Consider the following 23,358-nt stretch of genomic DNA (forward strand, 5'->3'; position numbering starts at 1 on the left):
GGTGACTGCCGATTGGGGTTTCTTGGCCCCCGGGCTGCAGCTGCCCTGGGCCTCCCTTTAAGAGACAACCTTAAGAACTGTGAGAAAAAGAGGATGGGGACAGATAGAGATTAAAAGGGAAACTGCTGGGGAAGGGGGCCGAATGTAGCTGCTATTTAGAGATATCAGTGCCTCGCCGGCCTCCATTCCAGCTGTAAAAAATGATTTCCAAACTGATGGTAAGAGGGCTGTTGTGGCTCAAAACTGCCTCCGGAGGGTGGTCTTTTCACACCCATTTCAGAAATTAAGGAGCTGAGGCACAGAGCATCCACACAGAGCTTTTTGACGCAGGACAGCAACTCTTCCCTGAGATTTTCTCTTGCTGGTGCAGAGCCCTCTCAGTCCCCATTTGCCCTCTCTTCATTAGCTCCTCCAGGAAGCTCCTGGTTTCCCTGAGACTCCTGGGGTTTCTTTCTTTAATCCCGCTCCTCCTTACTCCCCTCATTTGGGCACCCCTGATAAATGCCCTCCTAGCAATGATGTTGTTGAAAAACCATACTGTGCTCTCCCTTCTGCCTTCTCAGCCTCTGCCTTGCCCGGTCCCTACTTCTACAGCTGACTTTGTGAGGGGCTGTTGACAGCAGGGAGCCCGGAGAGGTGCCCTCAAAGCCATCATAAGGGTAGAATGCTGACTGTAACTTACACAGAGGGCACGAGGGTTTCCTTAAGCAAAGGACTTGGAAAGGATGTTAAATTGAAAATCAGTAGGGACTTCCCTGGCAGTCCAGTGATTAAGACGCCACGCTTCCACTGCAGGGGGCACAGGTTCGATCCCTGGTCCGGGAACTGAGATCCCACATGCTGTGCGGAAAAAAAAAAAAAAAAAAATCAATCAAATTTCTAGAAAATAATTGCAAAGGAAGAGCTGAATTTTATTTTTTTACATTCAGGGGCAGAACTCGTATTCACTGCTGGTGGAAGTACATAAAGATACAAATAATCTGGAAAACAAAGTTGAAGATGCTTATACCCATGACCCAGGAATTCCATGTCCAGGTGTGTGTCCTAGGTATTTGCCCTAGAGAAACTCCCCCCCGCTATGCGGGCCTCTCACGTTGCGGAGCACAGGCTCCGGAAGCACAGGCTCAGCGGCCACGGCTCACGGGCCCAGCCGCTCACGTGGGATCTTCCCGGACCGGGGCACAAACCCGTGTCCCCTGCATCGGCAGGTGGACTCTCAACCACTGCGCCACCAGGGAAGCCCGAGAAACTCTTTCTTGTACCTGTACTCAGGAGACATTTGCAACAAATTTCATAGCTGCAGTGTTGGTATTAACAAGAAAAAAAAGAACTGGGAAACTCAAATGTACATTGATAGGAAAACGTGTGATAGTCACACAATGGAATACTATTCAGCACTGAAACAAACCATCTACAGCTCACAAATGTTAAGTTGAGCAAAAAAAAAAAAAAAATTGTAGCAAAGGCTAGAAACAGTATGATGCCATTTATATAAAGTTCAAAAAATATTTTAAAACCACAAAGAAAAGTGAGGGGAAAATAAACACAAAATACAGGACAGTGGTTACCTCTGGGGCCAGGGAAGAATACACAGGGCACGTGAATGGCATTGCCATTATCCCACTTCTTAAGCTGGCAAGTTGGGTGCACCTTCTGTTTATTATTTTTTACATCAGATATACTTTATGCAGTCTTTGGTATATGTTAAATACTTAGTGGTGTAGAATGGGGAAAAATGCACAATCTAAAAGTTGAGGATTATGCTTTATTCAGTGGACTTACTGAGGGCTTAAGCACAGGATACAGCCTCTCAGATAGCTCGGAGGGACTATTCCAAAGAGGTATGGGATAAGCCAGGATATATAGAAGTTTTTGCAAAAAAAAAAGGACCCAGGTAGTTGAACAGCAAGAGATTACTGCTAATTACAGAAAAATCATACATCTCAAATTAATGAATTTAGTACTTTTCTGTGTATGGGAAGATACAAGAATCCGGGCTAAATGAAATTATTCTTTTGAGATGCACCATAACTATCTAGGACCAGTATCTTATTCTTCTCCATCCTGAATCCCCACAAAGTGCTGGAGGTGGCTGCAGTGGCTGATGGCTTGATGGCTGTAACATCCTTTTTTTACTGATAAGGCAGGCGACATTCTTTGTCCTCACTGGTAAACAAACACAAACACTTCCTAGTCTGTTAAGGGGAGGAGTGATCCACCTAGATCCCCTGAGGGCCTTCCTCACTCATCTCATCTCCCTTGGGCTGCTTCTCCAACCCAGAAGTTTCCTATCTGTCTAAAGACCTGCCTTCCAAAAGAGGTATGTCACTTTTTCCACCAACCAGCAGTTTTCAACCAGGGGTGCGCAGACCACAGATAGAATCAGTAATCCAGGTGGGTCATAGGCTGCTGCAGATTCATCTTCCCTCAATTCTGATGTCCCCCTGCAAATGCCATGCAGGCACTACCTGCAGTGTGGTCTTCTGATAATAGCCTTACACATGCATTTCCCCTCCCTGCCCACCAGCCTTTGGTATGCCACTGCACTAAAACTGCTCAGTAAGCATACTGTCAACTAAATGCCTGTAACCAGGTAAATGCCCCTGCACTGCACTGAAGGCACACACGAGTCCCACAGCCTGCTAGCAAAGCCTCAGGAGCTGTGGAGACAGGCAGGGCATTTGGCAGCTTGTGGATTTTGGAAAGGATCTGAGGGCACCGCTCATTAACAGTTGAGCTACAATTTGAGGTCAGACTGCTGGCCCAGAACACTGTGCTGTGGCCTCCAAGAATCTTGCAACAGCAGCTGTCTGAGATCATGTTCTACATCTGATTTCCTGCTAGGAATCACTGGTTGTGGCCAGAAGCCCGTTATAAGAGCCTTGTCTTTCTATCTTTATCTCTCTAACCATTTTAACATAAAATGAAAGAGATTGTTTTGGAGCCCTTTCAAGGCCACACCTTAGAATTGCTCTGAAAATAAGAGCTCTAAGTGTCTGATTTCTGTTGAGTTCTTAAGGTTTAGGAGATGGTGGCTGTTGATTTAGCTGCTGAGTCATGGGGCTGGGATCTTAGTCTTAATCAGTCTGAAACACCAGTGTATTGCTGGGGAAATCACAAACTCTGCTTGCAAAATTCACATAATTCTTTAGGAAACATTTCACAATTTCCTTGTTGCTTTTTTTGCTGAATTTAATCCTAAAGTTCTTTCTTCTTAATCTATGGAAAACAAATACAGTGGACTCAGTAGGCCTTCAGCTTTACCCAAGGCTAGGAATTAAGGAATAAAAGCAGTTTTTGCAGCTGACCAGAAGAAATTATAATTAAAATCAAATATACACTCGAATCTCTCCATGCAAGGTAAAGGGTTAAGTATGGAGAAGTACGACATTGTTTTAGCTCTCAGATTTACAGACCAAGAGGAGCACTAAGAAAATACAAAAATAACTATTAGAAAACGAAGCCCTCCCTTGAGTGTGTGCTGCAGGGTTGGGGGTAGATGTGCTGCAGAAATGATTTGAAATGGTATCAGTTCTTTCTTCATCAGAAGGGGAAAATAACAGCACCCCTTCTTGCCTGTTTTTCATTTGTCAGACTACTGTGGAATATTACCTGTTTTGAACTTTGAGAAATTCCCCGAGTCTGTGTGAAATTCCATTCCCAAATCATTACAAGTATGGTTCACATGTTATGGGAAAGGGAGGTATAGAAGCTTACTTTCAAGATCCAACATTAACAAGAGCCGAAGAATGAACTAACCCTGGGCACGCACGTGGAGTGCCTGGCACGTAGGAAACGCTCAAAAAATATTAGTTGTAATTAAGGGAAAGCGAACATCCTTTCGGCTTTTGGCCTAATAACTCCTGTGTGACCGACGCAAGGACAAAGGGGACCGGGTCACCTGGGCGGGCTGCCGGGCGCGCAGGGCGCAGGCGCGGGTGAGCGCACGTGGCCGAGCTCGCGACTCCGCGACCCAGAAGCGGGGTCCGGGCGCACGGCAGCCAACGTCTCCAGGCCGCCGGGGTGTCCGGCACCGCGCTGCGGGGCGATGGGTGGGGAGGCCGGGAAGGGCGGGACGCGAAGGTCGTCACCAAGGTCGTGGGCCGAACGTGCGGCGCCGGGGCAACGCGGCGTGCGTGCGGGACTCGGAGTACGTGACGGAGCCCCGAGCCCTCATGCCGGCCGCGCCGCCCCGCCCCTCCCCCGGGGCCGCGGCGCCACAGACTCGGCTCAGCCTCGAGTCCCAACGGCGGGCGGGAGCGAAAGGGGACGGGGGCTCGTCCACATCCCCACATAGCCGCGGGGTAGTTGGGGCGCCCAGGCCCCAACTCCCCGGGACGTCGCCCCCTCTTCCAGTTCCCGGCGCCCGCAGTCCCACCCCTCCCTCGGAGGCGAGGGCCCGAGTGACGGCGCGCCGGGCCAATGGCGAGGCAGCGCAGAGGGGGTGGGCTTGAGGGGCGGGAAGTGGGCGGGGTCCCCTCGAGCTGGGCAGGAAGTCCAGGCCGGCGGAGCGGAGACGACCTCGCGGTACTTGGAACGTCCGGACCTTGCACCTCAACGCTCGCCCTCGGTGTCCGCAGCACCCTCTGCTTCTCTCTCGGGCGGCGACCTCAGGCGGCCGGGTGAGGACTCAAGGAAGAGTTGCCGAGCAAGCGCCCGGGCAGGCGGCGCGTGGGTGCCCCGGGCCCTCCTGCCCTTCAGACGGCGTGCCCGGGGGTTCGGCGGGGAAGGGGCGGGTCGGCGCGCGCGAGCGGCCTCCCCGGGCCAGAGTCGCGGCCCGAGGCCGGGGCGCGGCGCCCGGTTTCTCCAGAGGGGAAGGTGCAGCTCAGTCTGTGATTACGAGTTACGGGGCTGCGTCACTGTCCCTGGAGGTTAGAGGTAGAACACGCGGTCACCAGGACAGCAGGCGGTGAGGGTGGAAGGTTTGGCGAGCGCTCCAGGCCTAACCCGCGTGCTCATTAAAGCCAGGCCCTTCCGAGAATGGAGAAAGGGGGCCGGAAAAGGAGAGGTGCCCGGGAAGCTGCAGCCCACCCCACCCCACCCCACCCCCGGCCCCGCGCCCCTGCCTCCCGGTGGTGGCCCTCGGCCTGGCGCATGAGTGTCCAGCCCGTCGCTGCTCCGGAATGAGCAGGGACTGATCTGCCTTCAGAAGGCACTTGATCTGGGGGACTGCAGCGGAGCCGTGGGGTCATTGGAAGCCCTGCAGGCGACCTCGCCCAAGTCGGGCACGAGGCGCTCCCTGCTTCCCGGGCTGGCCACCCACAATCGGCCCCTGATCTGACATAAAAGGATGTACTTTAAGAAAACTTCCTGTTCGCTGCTTCCTCTGCAGTGTGGTCTTCCCCCTGGGCGGTGTGGGCAGCCGGTTGACCTGCTTCCGGGGCACACCTAGGCCCCGGCAGCCCGGTGTGCTCGTGCTGCCCGTGGTCCGGGCTTCAGCCCAGGCAGATAAAAGGTGGTGCAGGTTCCTAGTCAGACCCACCTTCCGCTCTGCCTGTGCCCCCTGCATTTTAATGACTTCGGAGGAAAGTTTTTCTATCTAATTTCAAGATAAGTTGAATTTTATTTTCACATCGTGAAATCAGTCGACTGCCTTGTCTTATATCACTAAAATAAAACCAGAAATGAAATCTCAACATCTGTATGATGAGGAAGCGTAATGAAGGTGTGCTTTAAAGTGCGTCTAAAATCTGTGAAGTAAATCAGTGGTTGCAGGGGGAGCAGTGACTGGAAATGGCCTCTGGGGACTTTTTTGGGGTGGTCAGTGTTACACGGGTATATGATTTACCAAAACTCAAAGTTAACTAAAATTTTAAAACTAAGAAATTTTAAACAAATTTGCCTTTTTGAGATAAAAACTAGATACCTGTTTATTGGCTAGTGAATAAAACTGCGTTGTTACAAAGAAAAAACAAAACCACAGAAGTGACTTAAGTATCTAATTTTGAAACTTAAAAAGATGCCATTTGCTGCTTCAGAACATTCCAGAGAAGATAATGGAGAGGAGCCCAGCTAGGTAATGGCTTCCAAACGCTGATTTGGTTCCTCTCCTCCACTTCAGTCCTCCAAGTTGTTCAATTCTGTTGTTCCTTAGAGAGAGCCTCTGGGGGAAAAAGCAAGAAAGGGACTTTCTTTGAGCTCTTGGATTTGTTCTCTGTAGCTGCAAACCACCCTCCTCCCCTTTTTTCTAAAGGTGTTTTCAAAGGAAAGCTCTTCCCTTGGCGTATCCTAGTGCTCAAAGATAGAATCTTTTCTCTAGTTACAGATCATGACATTTCATAATTAAGTTTTTTTAATGGGGTGAAATGCCCATTGAAAGCAACACTGACTAGATAATGTTATTTGTGTGCCCTGTCTTGCTAAAGACCCAAGTACTGTGAGGTTTGAAAGGCTCAGAAATTGGCAAAGATCACAGCACATAGACCAAGGAGCTCATTCCTGCCATCCAAACTCAGAATTTCTAACGGATTATCCAACATCGACCAATTGAGCATTCTCCTGCTACCTCAGGTTTTACTTGATGAACTGTGTTGCCAACTTTTAATTCACTGTTCCTCTACAAACCAGATTTTCCTCCTGGTCGCTCCCCCCCCCCTTTTTTTTTAAATCCTAGATGGGTTTGCTTGTGGCCTTCACGTCCCCTTGGTCCCTTTCCCATGATTTGGTCCCTTTCCCATGGCCCCGCACCTACCCTCGTTGGTAACTAATGACAGCCAGTTTCAGACTCTCCCCTCTTCAGGCAGTCTGCACGCCATCAACGTGTGAATGTTGCCCTCCAGCACGCGCACTGCCGGGCTTTCTTTGCCCGTAGGACAAGACCTGAACTACTAGGGCCTTGCAGAGCTGCCCCTACCTACTTTTTAGGAACAATTCCCAGTATTCTCCAGCAGGCATTTTCTCCCACTCCAGTCAGCCTTCCTACATGCAGTTTTTAGTTTATGCATTTAGTGTATGCAGACTTTCTAGTCTAGGGATCCTCAGAAGTGACCCCTTGTATAATGAGTTGAGGCTGCATTATGGTTTATGGAAAATATGGACTGTGCTTCCCCACAGAAATTCACCATGTCTATCCTCAAGATCCACGCCAGAGAGATCTTCGACTCGCGTGGGAATCCCACTGTTGAGGTTGATCTCTACACCTCAAAAGGTATGGGCCACCTTTGTTTCTATAGTCCCTAGCACCACACTCCATTTTTTAAAACTTCAAATGACAGAGCCTTAGGCAAGAAAACGTCTGTTATGGTAAAAGCCTTTCTTTCTGGTCTGCACATGCCGGTAGGCTGTGGTTCCCCACTGGGGGAAGGTTGGGAGGGTTTTAAGGCAAGAGGTCCTTGTCTTGGTGCTTCTTGGTACGTAGAGCAGAACACAGGTTGGCTGCTAGGTCAGTGAGGTGGGGAAGTAATGTGATAACCTTGTCCCTAAAAGGGCCTATCACTAGTTTGCTCCACAGCTTGCTGTGACCAAATACGTAGATATGGCGTGATAGGATGGATCTTTCTTCCTTGAAAAGGAAAGAGGTTAGGGGAGTACAAGGGTATATATAGCACTCTTATCTCCGTTTCCAGAAATCACTCTTAGACAGAGGATCCGGGACAGTTTTTACTTTGGGGTGTTGGAACATTCCAGAGGCTCATATTTTTACCTGGCTGTAAGTCCCCGTAGGAAGAATTTGCCCACATGAGAAAAGAATTGAATGGGAACCCTTAAAAGCTCCCCCATTTTTCTTTTTTTACTTTAAGAAAATCTAGTGCTTCCCTAGCCCTGCATTACCTCCAGCAATGTCTTAGCTGTTTCTAAATGGTTGAAGTTGGAAAAGGAGCTTCAGGCAGAATCACCCAGCGGTGCTGAGCACAGACCTGCCAGTCAGAGCTGAGTCATGGTCTGAATCACAGGCTTGGCTGTGGAACCTTCCCTTCCTGTCCTCCCTTCCCCCTTGCCCAGAAAATGAAGGCCCCTCGAGTCGAGATTCACTGGGTGGGAGTCTGCCTTTGGTTACTGTCGGGGTGCCCTCAGATCACGATTCCTTCTGGGCATGTGCCTTGTGGCAAATGCCGTGTGTTCTCAGAAGATGGCAACAATTTCCTTTCAGCTTATAAAACTGGCACACTTAGTCAGAGAGTGGAACTTTCCACTTAGAAATTAATGGACTTTGAACAACGAAAAAAGACCCAGGACAGTAGGAGATTGTTGGGAGGGGGAATTTTCTTTGAAACTCTTTAAAATGACTAAAATTAATGTCTTTTGACATTTAAATGAATGGAACTCTCTCTTATGTGTCTTAATCCTTTTAAGAAAAGAAAAAACAAAAAAAATAAAATAAAATAAAAATAAAATAAAATAAAATAAAAAAAGAAAAGAAAAAACAAAACAGGAAGTCATAAATTTGTTAAGAACCTTTCATCCCTTCTTTCTTTCTTAGAATTTATTTTTTAGACCAGTTTTAGGTTCACAGCAAAATTGAGTGGAAGGTACAGAGCATTCCTGTCTACCCCCTGTCCCCACTATCACCATCCCCACCAGAGCGGTACCTTTGTTACAGTCGAACCTGCGTTGACACATCATCACCCAAAGTCCATAGTTGACCTTAGGGTCACTTTTGCTTTCCTCATGTCTTCACCTGGTCCAGCGCCTGATAGATACAGGGAAAGCCAGGGCCTGTGTCGAGAAGAACGTGTGTCCTGCTGGTCACACAGTCAGTGCGGTGGCACAGGCGTGCAACCAAGTATGACTGCAATACTTGGTTGGGTTTTTCCTCTTAGTTCATTGCCTTCACATCTCTCGCACCCCCCAGTTCTTGGCATACCTCAGATGGGGAAATCCCTAACGGTTTCAAGGAGATTCAAGAGGCTGCCCACACTTCCTGCTCCCCTAACCCTTCTGCCCCGTGTAACCGGATTTCTGCAGTACCTTTCTTGGCACTGTCTGTCCTTCTCCAAGATTTGCCGTTTTTCTGCTCCACAGTCTAGGCTTAGCCAGGCAGCTGGTTTCTATATCTGCAGGACTGCACAGTGCATGCTTGATTGGGTTCTAGTGTTATTGTGCTTATTCCTTTTCTCTTCCAGTCTGAACTGTTTTCTGGTTTCCTGTTATGCAGAGAACCCCCAAATAGCATTTATTGCTCCTTAAGCTGAGGCAGATCAGCTGTAGAGATTCCTCTTGAGCCAGCGCTTTCAAGGCTTGAAAGCTAGCAACCTGATCTCACTTGTCTAAGGGAAGCTTGGCCACGGTGCTCTAGAGCTGGACTGTCTAAAACAGCCCAGTGTTTTCGTGGGTTACTAGCTGCTAGACAACCTTAAATCCCGTAGGTGGCTCGCATTGTATTTCTTTTAGGCCGCGCTGCTGGGGGTGGTCCACAGCCCAGCTCCGGGGCACCAGTGGGGAGCTTTGAGAGGTGTGGGCTCAGACCTCCCATTTGTTTTGGAATCTGCACTTCAACCCACAGGTGATATGTGTGCATGTTAAAATCTGAGAAGCTCTGCTCTAGACCTTTTTCTTTAGAGAAATTCATCAGCTCTGCTCTAGTGTCTGCAGCGCAGGATCATAAAATCATGAGGGGCTTCCCTGGTGGCGCAGTGGTTGAGAGTCCGCCTGCCGATGCAGGGGACGCGGGTTCGTGCCCCGGTCCGGGAAGATCCCACATGCCGCGGAGCGGCTGGGCCCGTGAGCCATGGCCGCTGAGCCTGCGCGTCCGGAGCCGTCCTCACTGGGAGGAAGTAACTGTTTCCCAAGGGCAGCTGCCCTCCGGGAGCGGGGAGGGACTTGGGCGAGGGCGGGAGCTATTTCTTAGTCATTAACTATTTTTCACCCTCCCTCTCTCAACATCCAGGTCTCTTCAGAGCCGCTGTGCCCAGTGGCGCCTCAACTGGTATCTACGAGGCCCTGGAGCTCCGGGACAATGACAAGACGCGCTACATGGGCAAAGGTAAGGGCCGAGCCCAGGCCGGCCTCCCGGCAGCCACAGCCTCCCTCCTGCTCCCCGTGGCTTGCGTTTGAGGGTAGCAGACCTCTGACTTGGCCCAGAGTGTGGGCAGCGAGTGTGGGTGCCGCACGTGGAGGAGCGGGGAGAGCGGGCTGATGGGTCCCAGCACCTCGACCCCGTAGCTCAGGGCAGGCGCTGTAACACTTACTTCTACTGCGGTTTGTCTGTGAAGAACTCCTGGTTGGGTCAGGGGATGTGGGAGAAGAAGACAAGTTATCTAATACTAAGGAGCAGCCTCCCATCCTCCGGGAGGGCTCTGAGGGCCTTCCGGGCCATCAGGCCTCTTCAGGGGTCTAGTTGCGGAGGAGAAGAGCTCCCGAAGGCCTGGCTGATGGCTTACCATTGATGGGCTGTCGTTGTCTTTCGGTCTCTTTGGCAAAGGCAGCCTCCTCTGGGCTGTATGCAGATGGGCTGCATACTGTGTTGGCAGTGCTCACCTTTCTGTAGATAGAACCTGTGTGGCCAAACGCCAGAAAAGCAGATAGGGCTAGACTGTGCATTCTCAACAGGGACGAGAATTGGTTCAGGAGAGGAGGCAAAAACATATCATGACAGTTCATGGTTTGTGGCCCTCCGAAGGGCCACAAGGTGGAGGGCACGTGTGCTGCCAACTCTCCAGGGAGGGCGATTACGAAAGAGTCCAAAAACGCTGCAGGGGAGGGGGCGAGGGCGAGGGCGAGGTGGGGCTGGGGGCACTGGGCCGGGGTCACAGCGCCCCACTGTAGGGAGGCAGCTTGTGCAGAGAGCTCTCCCCAGGGGCCTTGCTGGCGGCCCAGGCAGTACGTGCCTACAGCAGCAGGACAGTGCTGTGCCCTGGCTGTGATGAGGACAGATGCACGGTCCCTGCAGCGTTCTCCCTGTCTTCCTGTTTCCTCTCTTTCTCTCACTCAGCCTCCTTCGCAGCCTGTTCTCTTCTCAGTCTGTCTTTTTTCCTTCTCTGCCCATCTCTACCGGTCAGGTGTCTCCAGACCCGTTAAGTATATTAATGAGTTCCTGGCACCAGCCCTGTGCACACAGGTAATACATACACTGGGCGTCCTTTAGTCTCTGCAGCCCGTCCAGTGCATGGTCTTGCCAACTAACCTCCCTTCAGACGTTCTGGATGGTTGCTCTGTGTGCGGCTCTAACCCTTGGGGGTCCTAGGTAAGAGCACTCAGACTGGGCCAGAAAGCCCTCCGATTCCAGGGGGAGAGGGCGATGGGGATCTGAAGGAGGTCCCATTGAAGGTCTTCGGTGGGGCCTGCATATCTGGGTTAGCGTGGTGAGTGGTTCTCTCCAGCGGTGCTGCTCAAGCCTGTCTTTCATGAGTGTCGGTAATTTGATTTGATTATTCCTTCTAGGTGTCTCAAAGGCTGTTGAGCACATCAATAAAACTATTGCGCCTGCCCTGGTTAGCAAGGTAGGACTTGCCTCCTGATAACTAATGTATATTAATGCTATCAAAGCGCCTCCCAGGCCAGCCCAGGAGGCTTTCCTGTTCATGGAAGAGCTTATTCTGAGAGCTAAAGAAGCCGGTTGGATTCCCTGTCGTGCTTGCGAATAACTTCGCCTTTCCTAACCCACCCTCTGCCTGTCCATGTGTCCATGGCTAACAGTGCATGGAATTGGATCTGAGGGACGGGAGGCTCTTAGAGCCTAGATGTTTCCCCGCAACCATCTTGACCTTCGGGGAGTTAAGATCCAGATTATAAGAGAGGCTCTCAGGGGCGTTAAATGTAGTATCCGTGGCGACTGACTCATTTTTCATGAACTGTGGAATTATTTACTGTGTTTTTAAACAGCAGAACTCCCATTATATAAAATCCTACTTGGAGCCTCAAAGTGTCAAACAGATAAAAGTGGAGCTGCTGTAGGTGAAGTGGGTCTGGGGATCCCACCGCCTAACCTGCTCTGCAGCTTGGTCTCGTCCATCCTCCCTCCGGCCCCGCTCTCCGTAACTATGGCCCTTTCTCGGGTCCAGACCCAGCCTCGGCCTGTGTGTCCTCCTTGGTGCGGCCCCCGTCCCGGCTCTGCCCTGCACGCGGGTGGCACGCGGCTCCTCTGCCCATCCTCTCCCCCGCCTGCCTGCTGTGGCTGGCTATCATCGGTCCCCAGGCCACACACACCTCCGTCCCCGCCTCCTGGGGCCCTCACCTGGCCTGACAGTGAGCAGGGCTTTCCTGGACATTTTTCTTTACTTGGAGGCAAACTTCGGTCTGACTCTTGATGAGGGTTGGCCTTAAGCCATCTGTTGGGGTGGCTTCTAACTTTACCCAAAGATGCCTTGTCACGAAAGCAAAAGATGCCAAATTGTTAACATGGCATGATGGACTTACAGATGCTGGCTTTCTTTCATATTTTAGCTTTTATATAAGAAACATTATAAATAATATGCTGGTATCATTCACTTATGGGGTTTTTACAGTAATGCCGACGTTTATTACATTACTTTGAGCCGGATTTTAAGACACCAGTTTTATTTATACTCTCACCAAAAATAGTCATTTTCATCAGTCGCCACACATTTTGCTAAATGATTGTGGACTGCATACAAAACTCGTATCTCCCATCAGATGATGGAGTTTGCTGTCATTGAGGGCAGCCGAGTGATGGCAGAAACTGACTTTGATGGTAAAGAACAATGAATTCTGTTATTTGCTACCACAAAAGTCACACTGCTTTGGAGTAATTCCTTCTGTAGCATGAACCAGACAATTCTGCCTCATGTGTAACGTGACCTCGGACTCCCTCGGTAGACTCTGCTTTATGACATGAGGACCGTGCATCGTCAGATCCCTCGTGCTTGGAGAAATGCCTGATGCTCTTAAAGCAAGTGAAGGGCATTGTTCTGTCTGCCCGTTTTCTCTTGGCATTCCCCCCTTTTTTTGCCTGCCGAACACATGGATAACACAGAACTGATCTGGGCTTCCCACGGTTCCACGGGTTGGTGGCTCTGTGACAGGAGGGCACAGGGCTTGCAGGTAGAGGCACCCCTCCCTCCCAAGCAGCTCATCCTCCCTCTCCGTGTAGAAACTGAACGTCGTGGAGCAGGAGAAGATCGACAAGCTGATGATAGAGATGGATGGCACGGAAAATAAATGTGAGTGGCCTGAGGTGGGGTCCTTGCCGGGAAGATTGTGGCTTCTCCTGAAGACCTTTGAAGTCCTTTGAGGAGAGGTCGTGTCGTCCCTAACGATGAATTACGTAACTGTCTGCAGTCCTCCCCTGACTCTTAATAAATCACATTTTTTAATATCAGGAGCATAGCCAGCTTCAGCAGCAGGCATGTAGGGTTACTCAGAAGAGGCTCGTGCTTTATATAATCGAGCAATTTGTGGAATTTTCCAGAGTCCCATGGACCAAAGAAAGGGCTTTCTCTTTGGGGGGAAAAGCAGCCTACGTGGAAGGCTATTGCATTTCTGGTGTGAATATGCAAAGGAGATAGAAAGGAAAAGGTTCCGAATACAGTCCAGGGTGCACACAGTGGTGTAGGCGGGGAGGCCAGCAGGAGGAAGGCTGGTGAGTAAGAAATCCCTTAACATAACCTGTTCTGTTCTAGCCAAGTTTGGTGCGAACGCCATCCTGGGCGTGTCCCTGGCTGTGTGCAAGGCTGGCGCTGTTGAGAAGGGGGTGCCCCTGTACCGCCACATTGCCGACTTGGCTGGCAATGCCGAGGTCATCCTGCCAGTTCCGGTGAGTGGCGAGTGTTCGCTTTCTCATGGGGTCCTGAGACCTCCCACCTCCTGACCTCATCCACGCATCACTCTCCAGCACACGGGTAGGAGCAGGTTCTGGGGGTGTCGGCTGCAAATAACTCCTCCACAGCCAGCTAAGACCTTGAGCAGGTGACTCGGCCGCCCTGCACCCATCTCCTTAGTTGTCGATGGGAGACGAAAATTGTACCTGCCTTGTCGGGTTGTGTGCACTTGTGGTGGTAGTGACTGCAGTGCAGAGAGACCTGGTGGCTTCAGAGCCCCACGGGCCCCACGTGGGAGCCACGCACCTGGGTGTCATGGAGCTGCTGAGGGGCGGGATCCCCCGGGCCTGGAGCTGTACTTGTCTCTCTCCCCACAGGCTTTCAACGTCATCAACGGGGGCTCTCACGCTGGCAACAAGCTGGCCATGCAGGAGTTCATGATCCTCCCTGTCGGGGCCGAAAACTTCCGGGAGGCCATGCGCATCGGAGCGGAGGTGTACCACAACCTGAAGAACGTGATCAAGGAGAAATACGGGAAAGACGCCACCAACGTGGGAGACGAAGGCGGGTTTGCTCCCAACATCCTGGAGAACAAAGAAGGTAGAGGCTCCGGAGGAAGCCCCTGGGTTTCTGAGCACCGCCCCCAGCGTCTACGAGCCTTCCACGCCTGCCCTCAAGGGCGCTGCTCTTTCCACCGTCCGTTCATTAAGTAGCAAAATGCAAAACCCTGCCCACGTGGGAAAACAAATCATGAGAAATTTTCTCATTAATTCGACTTCTGAGCGGCCTGGCGATTTGCTTCAACAGGGCTGACGCGGGGGTCGGGAGGTGCTTTGTTTTCTTGCTGTTGTCCGTGCTCCCCCAGCGATGGCAAAGGTTTGCAACCTGCTCCGTGTTCAGGGGTGCTGGCTGTGATGAGGACTGCTGTCAGTAACCGTTTCAGCTCATTCAGCCGCCGTAATGCTGCACAGGCTTTATTTAGCTTTGAGTCCTTAGGCACAGGATTAAATGTGAGAGTTGAGTAGAGAATACAGAAGTCCTAGGAAAAGAATTCACGGATGAATTTTTTGTTTTAGAAGAAAAAGTAGGGTTCCAAGCATATTTCATTGCCTTCAAGGATGGCTAGTGAAAGAAAATGTCCGTCCTGCTCGTTGGGTCAGTCATACGAAACTGCTGACATTTGGCTATTTTAGCCTATAAAAAGTGGCCCTTCACGCAGTTTGAATCTCGGGGATCTTGGGGACACTGGAACAGGGGCCGTTGTCTGTCAGTTTCCCTACCGGCAGCGCTGCCGAGCGAGGCCGACCTTGAGCCTGGGCTGGACAGCAGAGCTGGAGCGGGGGCCTTGCTGTGCGGGCTCCCCGTCCACTGGGCTCCCTCTTGGATCTCAGCCTTGGCTCTATTTAAAGCCAGTTCTGCGGGACAGCTGATCTCAGCTGGTCACTGTATCTTGGCCGGCACAGCTGTTCTTTGGTGCTAAATTTGGGAGCATTTGTCAGTGAAAAAGCCTCTTAGAGTCCATTTCCAACGTGGCCGTGCACTGGTGGCCCTGACCAATGGTTTCTTGCCCCAGAGCAGAAAAGAGTAACTGGACTCTTTGAAACTGCTGCTTGGGGCCAGAGCACCTCTTCCTCTTCTTTTACGGTTCCCATTTGGCAGACTTAAAGGGGAATTTTATCTCCATCCTCCTGGTTTCCAAACTCTCACCACCATCTCTTTCCAGCCCTGGAGCTGCTGAAGAACGCCATCGGGAAGGCCGGCTACACCGATAAAGTCGTCATTGGCATGGATGTGGCTGCCTCCGAGTTCTTCAGGTCGGGCAAGTATGACCTGGACTTCAAGTCACCCGATGACCCCAGCAGGTACATCACACCCGACGAGCTGGCCAGCCTGTACAAGTCCTTCATCAAGGACTACCCAGGTGGGTGCTCCCGGGGCGGCTGCAGGGGTGCGAGTGGGTGGAGCCTTCACTGGGCTGCCTGGTGCAGCAGAGCGGGCAGCCGGGAGGCCGTGGTGCTGTGTGATCACCTCCTGTCGCTGTCGCAACGGCCTCCTGAGCAAACGTGGTCCTGGCTCCACTGACAGTGAGGAGAGGAGCCTTGAGAGCCAGGACTGCGGGGTGCTCCTAGGCTCTGCGTCACCTGATGCACACGGGAGAGGGGACACAGAGGCACAGAGTGGGTTAGAGCTTGCCCAGGGGCACACAGCAAATGGTGGAGCAGGTGTTCAGACCAGGAAGCGCCTGTAAGTCCCTGAGTTTAATGTTAACTAACTTGTTGGAAGCGGAGCCAGGACACGAAGCCCAGTCTTCACCCCTCTGGGTCCACAGCTCTGTTTTTACTCTCGGTGGTGCTAAACTCAAAGCGCCCTGGGCAGCGAGTTTCCCACTTAACAACTGTGGGGTTGCAGGATTGCAGGTGACTGCAGGCCCTGTCCCACGAGGGGGTTGGGAGGCCAGGTGGGTCGGGCGGGAGGGGGCTCTGGGGTGCTGCGGGTCAGCAGCTTGGGAGGCCACGCTGATGGAACACGCTCTGCCCTGCTCTGCTCAGTGGTGTCCATCGAGGACCCCTTCGACCAGGATGACTGGGAAGCTTGGCAGAAGTTCACTGCCAGCGCGGGAATCCAGGTGGTGGGGGATGACCTCACCGTGACCAACCCCAAGCGGATTTCCAAGGCCGTGAGCGAGAAGTCGTGCAACTGCCTCCTGCTCAAAGTGAACCAGATTGGCTCCGTGACCGAGTCCCTGCAGGCGTGAGTGCCCTTGCATGGAGGGAGGGGGCCCTCCTGGCTGGAACTCCTGGTGGCCCCAAGGGGATCAGGGCGTTGGGCAGTTGTGTTCTAATCCTGACCACTTGGTGACCCTACACTCCTGATTTAATATCACACGGAGCACGTTAGTCAGGAGACACACGTCTCTCTCCCTCGAGGAGGCTGAACCCAGTTTTTCAAACGTGACTAGAGGGCAGAGAAAGGTCCTCGGGCCCTTCAGAGGAGGGTGAGGGTTACCCTCTTCCCCAGCAGTTGGGAGCTCAGGGCTGCCCCTGGTCCCCCACCGGGAGCGATGAGTCATGGCCTCAGGAGGCCAGAAGGGGCCACAGTGCCCAGGCAGTGGAGCCATGCCGTCTGGTTGTTCCTGGCTTCTAGGTGCAAGCTGGCCCAGTCCAATGGGTGGGGCGTCATGGTGTCGCATCGCTCCGGGGAGACTGAAGACACCTTCATCGCCGACCTGGTGGTGGGACTGTGCACTGGGCAGGTAAAGAGCTCCCTGGGGTGAAAGGTGCTCCCTGCTTCTGTCTCTGACCTCAACTTCCTGAGCACAGACTGGGGGGGCAGGGGGCAGAATGGGGTCCTGGGTGCCCCTTTTATCCCCTCCTTCTTAGGACCAGGGATCCTCTTTAAGAAATTGCTGGCTCTCTGCCGTGGCACCCTCCCCTTGCCCCAAATGCCCATGAAGATTCAGTGTCAACTGTAAGCAACCGTGGCCTTTGTTTTCTCCTTCCAGATCAAGACTGGTGCACCGTGCCGATCCGAGCGCTTGGCCAAGTACAATCAGATCCTCAGGTAAAGAGGCTGCCTTCGCTGCGTGTGTGGGCTTGCTTGGTCTCCAGGAGGAGCCCCTGGCCCTGTGGGGCTGGTACAAGGGTTGGGGCAGGGGCCCTGGCCCCATATGTTAGGTTGGGACGGTTGGGTGCCTGGCAGCGTTGGCCCGGAACGGGGCCTGGTCCACGCTATGCTGCCATCTTCTGGTGGGAGAAGGAACTGGCTCCCCTTCAGACAAGGGAATCAGAAGTCAGGGAGCTGCAGGGAAGCCTTAGTGATGCTCTCATTTTACACCCTTGTTTTGTGGACAAAGGTACCAGAGCTCACAGAGAGGAAGAAAAATTGCCAAAGGGCACACAGCAGGGTTTCCACTGTTCAGCGCCTTCTGATGTTCTGGTCCCTCCCCTTTTTGTCTCAGTGTGTCCTTGGGAAGCACCTATAAACACAGGGAGACCTGCCCTTTTGTTGTTTTATTCCAGTCTTGAAGGGAAAAGGAACTTCCATTTTATAAGTCCTCCCACCGTACCCCGTCTTTAAAACTTTATTCTGGAAAATTTCAAGCATATAAAAAAATCAGTGGACAGTAGAATGTACTCACTTCCCCATTACCCGGATACACCAGCTGTCTGTATTCCTCCATGTTTTGTCTCTTTACACCCTTTGTTCCTGGAGAATTTTAAAGCGAATTCCAGGTACCTTATGATTTCACTTGTATATATTTCTTTCAGATAAAGACTTTTGTTTTTTAACGTAACCACTCTACAGTGATGCTGCCCATGATTAGTGGTAATATCAATACCCTTTGGTTTTTGATATCAGGATCCAAACAGTTCACACTAATGAGTGCCCCCTCCTCATTTCCCTGTGCCATTTGTTGCAGAAACTGGGTTATCCTTTCATTGAAGAAACATTTTCTTAAATATTCTAAGAAATAGCAGTCCTACCATTTCTTCTCCTTTGTTCTTCAGAAACATTGCGGGGAAGAGAAGGAAGGCGGGGGCGGCCAGTGGACAGTTTGTTGGGTGAATTGGTTGCACGGAGATAGCCGAAAGCTCTTCTATTCCCGGCATCTCCAGGAAGCTCAAATTTAGGGGAATAGTTGGACAGACTGGCCGATGGTTGGGTCCCCAGCTTCCTGGCAGGAAGTGTGTCTGACCACTTCTCTGGGTGGGAAAACTTACTGCATTGAGGTGTGACTTCTCTCGTTCCCTCCCTGTCTCTCTGTCTTTCTGTTTCCTAAGAATTGAAGAGGAACTGGGCAGCAAGGCCAAGTTTGCTGGCAGGAACTTCAGAAACCCCTTCGCCAAGTAAGCTGTGGGCGGGTGAGCCCTGCGGTCACTCGTTGGCTAATTAGACCTGCTCCTGATGTCACCTGGGCAGCTCGAGGCCCCCGCCGATGCTCTGAGGGGCCTCTGATAGTTAACTGCCCTCTCCCCTTCCTGTGACGTTCTAACTGCTTCCTTAGACCTGCTGCAGAAGCCGAGCTTGACCGTCTGGAACCCTGCTGGAAACCCTAGCTCTCTAATCATATAATTGTCCCAAATCATTGTTTTTCTCACCTCACTTCCACCAAGTGTCTGGAGCCATGTGTATCTGCATTGTAATCTCCGAGGAGTCCACAGGCAAGATCCCCGGTGGTTTTGCGCACAAAATAAAAAGGCCTCAGTGACGCATAGGGACGCTCTGTGTGTGTGTGAAGTGGTCCGTCAGTCTGTCCTCACGTCTTGAGTATTCATGGAGCACCTCTACGAGAGCTGAGGCTTTGTGTCATGACAGAGGGGGGGAGGAGTTTGTGCGGGACGTCGCGTAAGCCCTGGGGAAGGGCAGGTTTGGGAAGAGGTCCCGAAGTCCAGAGGCCCAACTTCAGGATCAGACATGTTAATTTGGGAGAAAAGACAAACGCAGAGCTCACGCAGATTACCTCAAGGACAGCAGCTTCCAGGTCACCATGAGTCCAAACCAGAGGGAAGCTGAGCGTCCGGGGCAGGCTGGGGGGCAAGTTCTCCATCCTTAGGGGAAACCGGTGAAAGAATGGTTAGCGGTAGCTCTGGGGCGGTAGGAGGGCATCCAGAGGGTCTTGGAGAACCCTGTTTAGATACATTAAAATTTAATTTTGGTAAAATCCCGCATGCTGCACATCATGGCCTAAAAATTGAAAGAAAAATTTTTTAAATTTAATTTCTTTCCTCATTTTCACTAACCTGATTTCAAGTGCTGGGAAGCGCCACGTGGCTGATGCCCAGTGAGTTGGGCGCCACGGGTGTGAAGCGGTGGCGCTGCCGAGACGTGAAACACTGTGGCTGCTCTGGACTGTGTTGTTATACCTGGTGAGGCCCCCCCAGTGGACATTGTTGTTATTGCTCATCTGTATCAGGGTTTAACCCAAGAAGCAGAGCCAGTAGAAGGTACATATATTAAGGGATTTATCACAAGGAATTGGCTCCTGTGATTGTGGCTAAGCTGATCCACAATCCAGAGGGCAGCCAGTCAGAAGGGAGGGTGACCAGGACTCAGGTGAAATTCCTCTTGGGTCAGCCCTGCTTCTAAGACCTTTCACCTGATTCAGGCCCACCTAGATCATCCAAGATCATTCCTTGTTCCAAGTCAGCAGATAAGTGGTTTTAATTATGTCTGCAGAATAGCTTCACAGTAATACCTGGATTCGTATTTGACTAAACAAGAGGACTCGTGTCATGTCACAAAGCCACCACCCCTTTTGAACTTGGCAACCACACACATACGTCTTAAACCATAACTTAATCTCCAAATAATGACAAAACCCTTCTTCACCAAATGTGGTACAGCTCTCCTGTGTACAGCCACGACCACTCACCTGTCCCAGCTTTGTATGACTGGTTTCCATCTCAAAACACTCTGCAAGGAAGTGAGTCGAACTCGCCCAGACAATCTCACTAGAATGTTTGTTCATCCAAGCTTTAAAGCAGCAAGTTAGCGTTGGTGTCTCTAAACTTGGTTTCATGTCAACATTTCCTGACACTTTTATTTTAAAACAATGACTGGCAGTTAAACGCATTTATCACTCTTGGGTTAAAGGGCAAGGAACCCTTTCAGATCTCCACGCGGCAGCTGGGGCCTCCCTGGCCCTGGGGACGCTGAGCCCCTGGGGAGGATGGCTGACAGCTCTGACCCAGCAGAGACAAACACGCGGCATGTTCCTGATGCGATGGGCAGGAGTAGGCCAGGAGGAACTGCGGACCACGGGCCTCTTCCTGGGGACCCTGCCGGAAGCAGGACAGGCAGCGTTAATTCTGAGTTTCCGGAAAGCCACTCTTGGGCTTTAAGATGACTTATGACGTTAAACATTTCTCTGCATCACAACTGCAGGAACTTAAAAGTGTTTTTAAAGGGAACATCTCTGGTAGTAGTCTCTGGACTTGCATTATGTGTTTTCTTTTTAAATTTTAACCTCGTAATACAAATACTTTCCCGCAAAATATTTACTTTTCATCTGTGGTTGTCTTCCAACTTCCAGATGCCTGCAACATTAGAACAAAGATCAAATGAAAAGTTGAAACGGTGTAGTTTGCAAACTTGGCCATACATTGGAATCACCTCTGAAGCCTTAAGTCTCCTATTGCCCAGACCAAGTAAATCAGAACCTCTGAGTAGAAACCAAAGACTCAGTATTAAAAGTTTCCCAGCTGACTCCAATGTGCAGCTCGGCTTGAGAAGCATTAGAGTACAGGAGATGGATTGCAGGCGTGGTGATGACCAGGCAGGCGTAGAACGCCAGGCTTCCCCTGAAAAAAAACCCGCCCGCCCTGGTAATTTTATTTTTGTTGAATGCAGCTGAGGCCGGAAGATGGCGTCCGAAGGCAGTCAACTCAGGTCACAGAGCTGCGAGCTGTGCCATTTGCAGGGAGGGAGCCCGGACAGGAGCCTGGCTCTTGACTAAGAATTCTGTGTACAGTCAGCTCTCCTCCCAGCAGTGGAGATCCTGCGCCCTACAGCAGCCCAAGCTCATGCAGTGAAGTGGCTGAGAGCACAGCAGGAGCTGGACCACCTAGGTTTGGATTCTGGCCCTCCCACTGGACAACTGAACAAATCTGTACGGTGAGGATAATACTCCAATAGTGCTACCTCATGCCTTATTACCGAGTAAGTATTATAAATACACAACTTAGGCTCCCACCCAGCACGGAATGAATTAAACCATCAGGTGCTGATACACTTATCTAGGAAGAGGTACAGGGCATAGGGAAAGAAGAGGAAGGTCTTTAGAGCATATAAAGCACCTGTGGCCATGGCTGAACAAAAGGGGACAGGGTCTGGAGTGGAAAGTTCACAGCAACCTGGGAGAAGTGTGGGGACCCACTGAACCAACCTCAGTGACGTGTAATTAACATTCAGTAAGAGGCACCTGTTTTAAGTACACAGTTTGATGTGTTTTCACATATACGCCTGGGTAACCAGCACCACCACCACTATGGACCGTTTCCAACACCCCCAAGAGTTCCTTGAGCCCCTTCCCAGCTAATCCTCACCCCCGGCCCCCAAACGCAGGCAACCTAGTGTTGTTTTTTTTTTTTAGTTCAAATGAGTTGTCAAAATCTAAAAAACAGATTCCTTGTAAAAAAAAGAAATATTGCCTGGTTGCGCAGTGGTTAAGAATCCGCACCTGCCAATGCAGGAGACACGGGTTCGAGCCCTGGTCCGGGAAGATCCCACGTGCCACGGAGCAGCTAAGCCTGTGTGCCACAAATGCTGAGCCTGCGCTCTAGAGCCTGCGAGCCACAACTACTGAGCCCACGTGCCTAGAGCCCGTGCTCTGCAACAAGAGAAGCCACCGCAATGAGAAGCCCGCGCACCACAATGAAGGGTGGCCCCTGCTCGCCACAACTAGAGAAAGCCCGTGTGCAACTACGAAGACCCAACACAGCCAAAAATAAATACATACATTTTTTTTTTTTAATTCCACTTTCTGCATTCTGATGGATTGGAAAATCGCCAACACTGGGCCCGCATCGCTAGAAGAAAACAGTTGGCCACCATCTTTTTTTTTTTTTTTTAATATTTATTTATTTATTTTTAGCTGCGTCGGGTCTTAGTTGTGGCACGCAGGACCTTTCATTGCGGCGCGAGGGCTTCTCTGTAGTTGTGGCCCTCAGGCTCAGTAGTTGCAGCGAGTGGGCTTAGTTGCCCCGCGGCATGTGGGATCATAGTTCCCCGACCAGGGATTGAATCTGGGCCCTCGGCAGTGAAAGCACAGTGTCCTAACCCCTGGACCGCCACGGATTCTTCTGAAGGCAGCCCCCCGCCTCCTGCTTCCCTTAGTTACATGCCTGCCCAGCCCTCCACGGCTTTTGAATTGGCCCCCCCGGTCCACAGTCTCTTCTGCAGGCCGACATCTTCCCAAATCTTTCCTTTTTGTAAGAACCCTCTATCCTCAAGGGTTCCAGAGTTCAGGTCCTCCAGGGCTCCTCTGCCATTGACAACTCATCTCTCGGTGCCTCCAGGTAGTAACGACTCCTCAGACGCAGCCTTGAACGCGTCAGCTCATCTAGGCCCATAAATGTGGCCAGCAAGGCACCACCTTCATCCAGTTCTGCTCTAGGGGGAGGCCAGCCCGGCCTTCTTCCTGCCCATCTTGCTGCAAAGTGTGAGGGCTTGGTAATCAGGGCTGCCATCCACAGGGACCAGGAATGATAGCAGACTCATTTGCATATGTGACCTAAGACAGTAATTAAACCCAGGTGCCCCAGGGGTGAGGAGTAAGCACATTAATTCAGGAGCAATTAAAACCCTCCAACGTCACTGTCACACAGCCACCACTTCTGAGACCGGCTGTAGCTAATGACTGTCACCTTCGGGCCCCCGCTTTTGGCCCCCAGACTGCCCCCACGACTACTTCCCCAGATGCTCCGTCTTTCTGTTGGGCCCCTGATGCTATTATGGACAAGTTACTGTGAAAGACAATGCCTTAGTCTTTTGCTTTTTTTTTTTTTTTTTTGGTGGCAAAATTTACCATTTTAACCATTGTTAAGTGTACAGTTGTCTGGCGTTAAGTACATCCAAAGCTTTCATAACCATCACCACTATCTATTTCCAGAAGTTTTTCATTATCCCAAACAAATTCTACCCCTGTTAAGCAATAATTCCCCATTCTCCTCCCCCGCCCTAACTCCTGGTAACTTTTATTCTA

At 51.3% G+C, this 23,358-nt stretch overlaps 1 protein-coding gene across 3 annotated transcripts; it reads left to right on the forward strand.

The window, feature by feature from the left end:
- Positions 1 to 3,934: 3,934 nt before the first annotated feature.
- Positions 3,935 to 18,874, forward strand: ENO1 (enolase 1). 3 transcript variants are annotated; one of them, XM_059052419.2, is made up of 12 exons: positions 3,935 to 4,622; positions 7,054 to 7,147; positions 9,827 to 9,922; positions 11,320 to 11,378; positions 12,989 to 13,058; positions 13,518 to 13,651; positions 14,033 to 14,255; positions 15,379 to 15,576; positions 16,205 to 16,406; positions 16,800 to 16,908; positions 17,158 to 17,216; positions 18,437 to 18,874. In XM_059052419.2, exons 2-12 carry the CDS (start codon positions 7,063 to 7,065, stop codon positions 18,504 to 18,506), a joined length of 1,305 nt encoding a protein of 434 aa, XP_058908402.1. In that variant the 5' UTR covers positions 3,935 to 4,622; positions 7,054 to 7,062; the 3' UTR covers positions 18,507 to 18,874. The 3 variants fall into 3 exon arrangements, with proteins under 3 accessions (XP_058908402.1, XP_066874220.1, XP_058908413.1); XM_067018119.1 differs by having other exon boundaries at positions 3,937 to 4,622; positions 10,938 to 11,378; XM_059052430.2 differs by lacking the exon at positions 11,320 to 11,378 and adding an exon at positions 10,938 to 10,996 and having other exon boundaries at positions 4,469 to 4,622.
- Positions 18,875 to 23,358: the final 4,484 nt, after the last annotated feature.

Source organism: Kogia breviceps, chromosome 1 (assembly GCF_026419965.1).
Source record: "Kogia breviceps isolate mKogBre1 chromosome 1, mKogBre1 haplotype 1, whole genome shotgun sequence".
Lineage (NCBI taxonomy): Eukaryota > Metazoa > Chordata > Mammalia > Artiodactyla > Physeteridae > Kogia > Kogia breviceps.

Excerpts from the sequence above, each read along its gene's own strand:
- ENO1 (XM_059052419.2), top strand. The coding sequence starts at position 7,063 with ATGTCTATCCTCAAGATCCACGCCAGAGAGATCTTCGACTCGCGTGGG. Across the intron at positions 11,379-12,988 it reads CGCCTGCCCTGGTTAGCAAG|AAACTGAACGTCGTGGAGCA; the intron begins GTAGGACTTGCC and ends CTCTCCGTGTAG. Across the intron at positions 15,577-16,204 it reads CTTCATCAAGGACTACCCAG|TGGTGTCCATCGAGGACCCC; the intron begins GTGGGTGCTCCC and ends TGCTCTGCTCAG.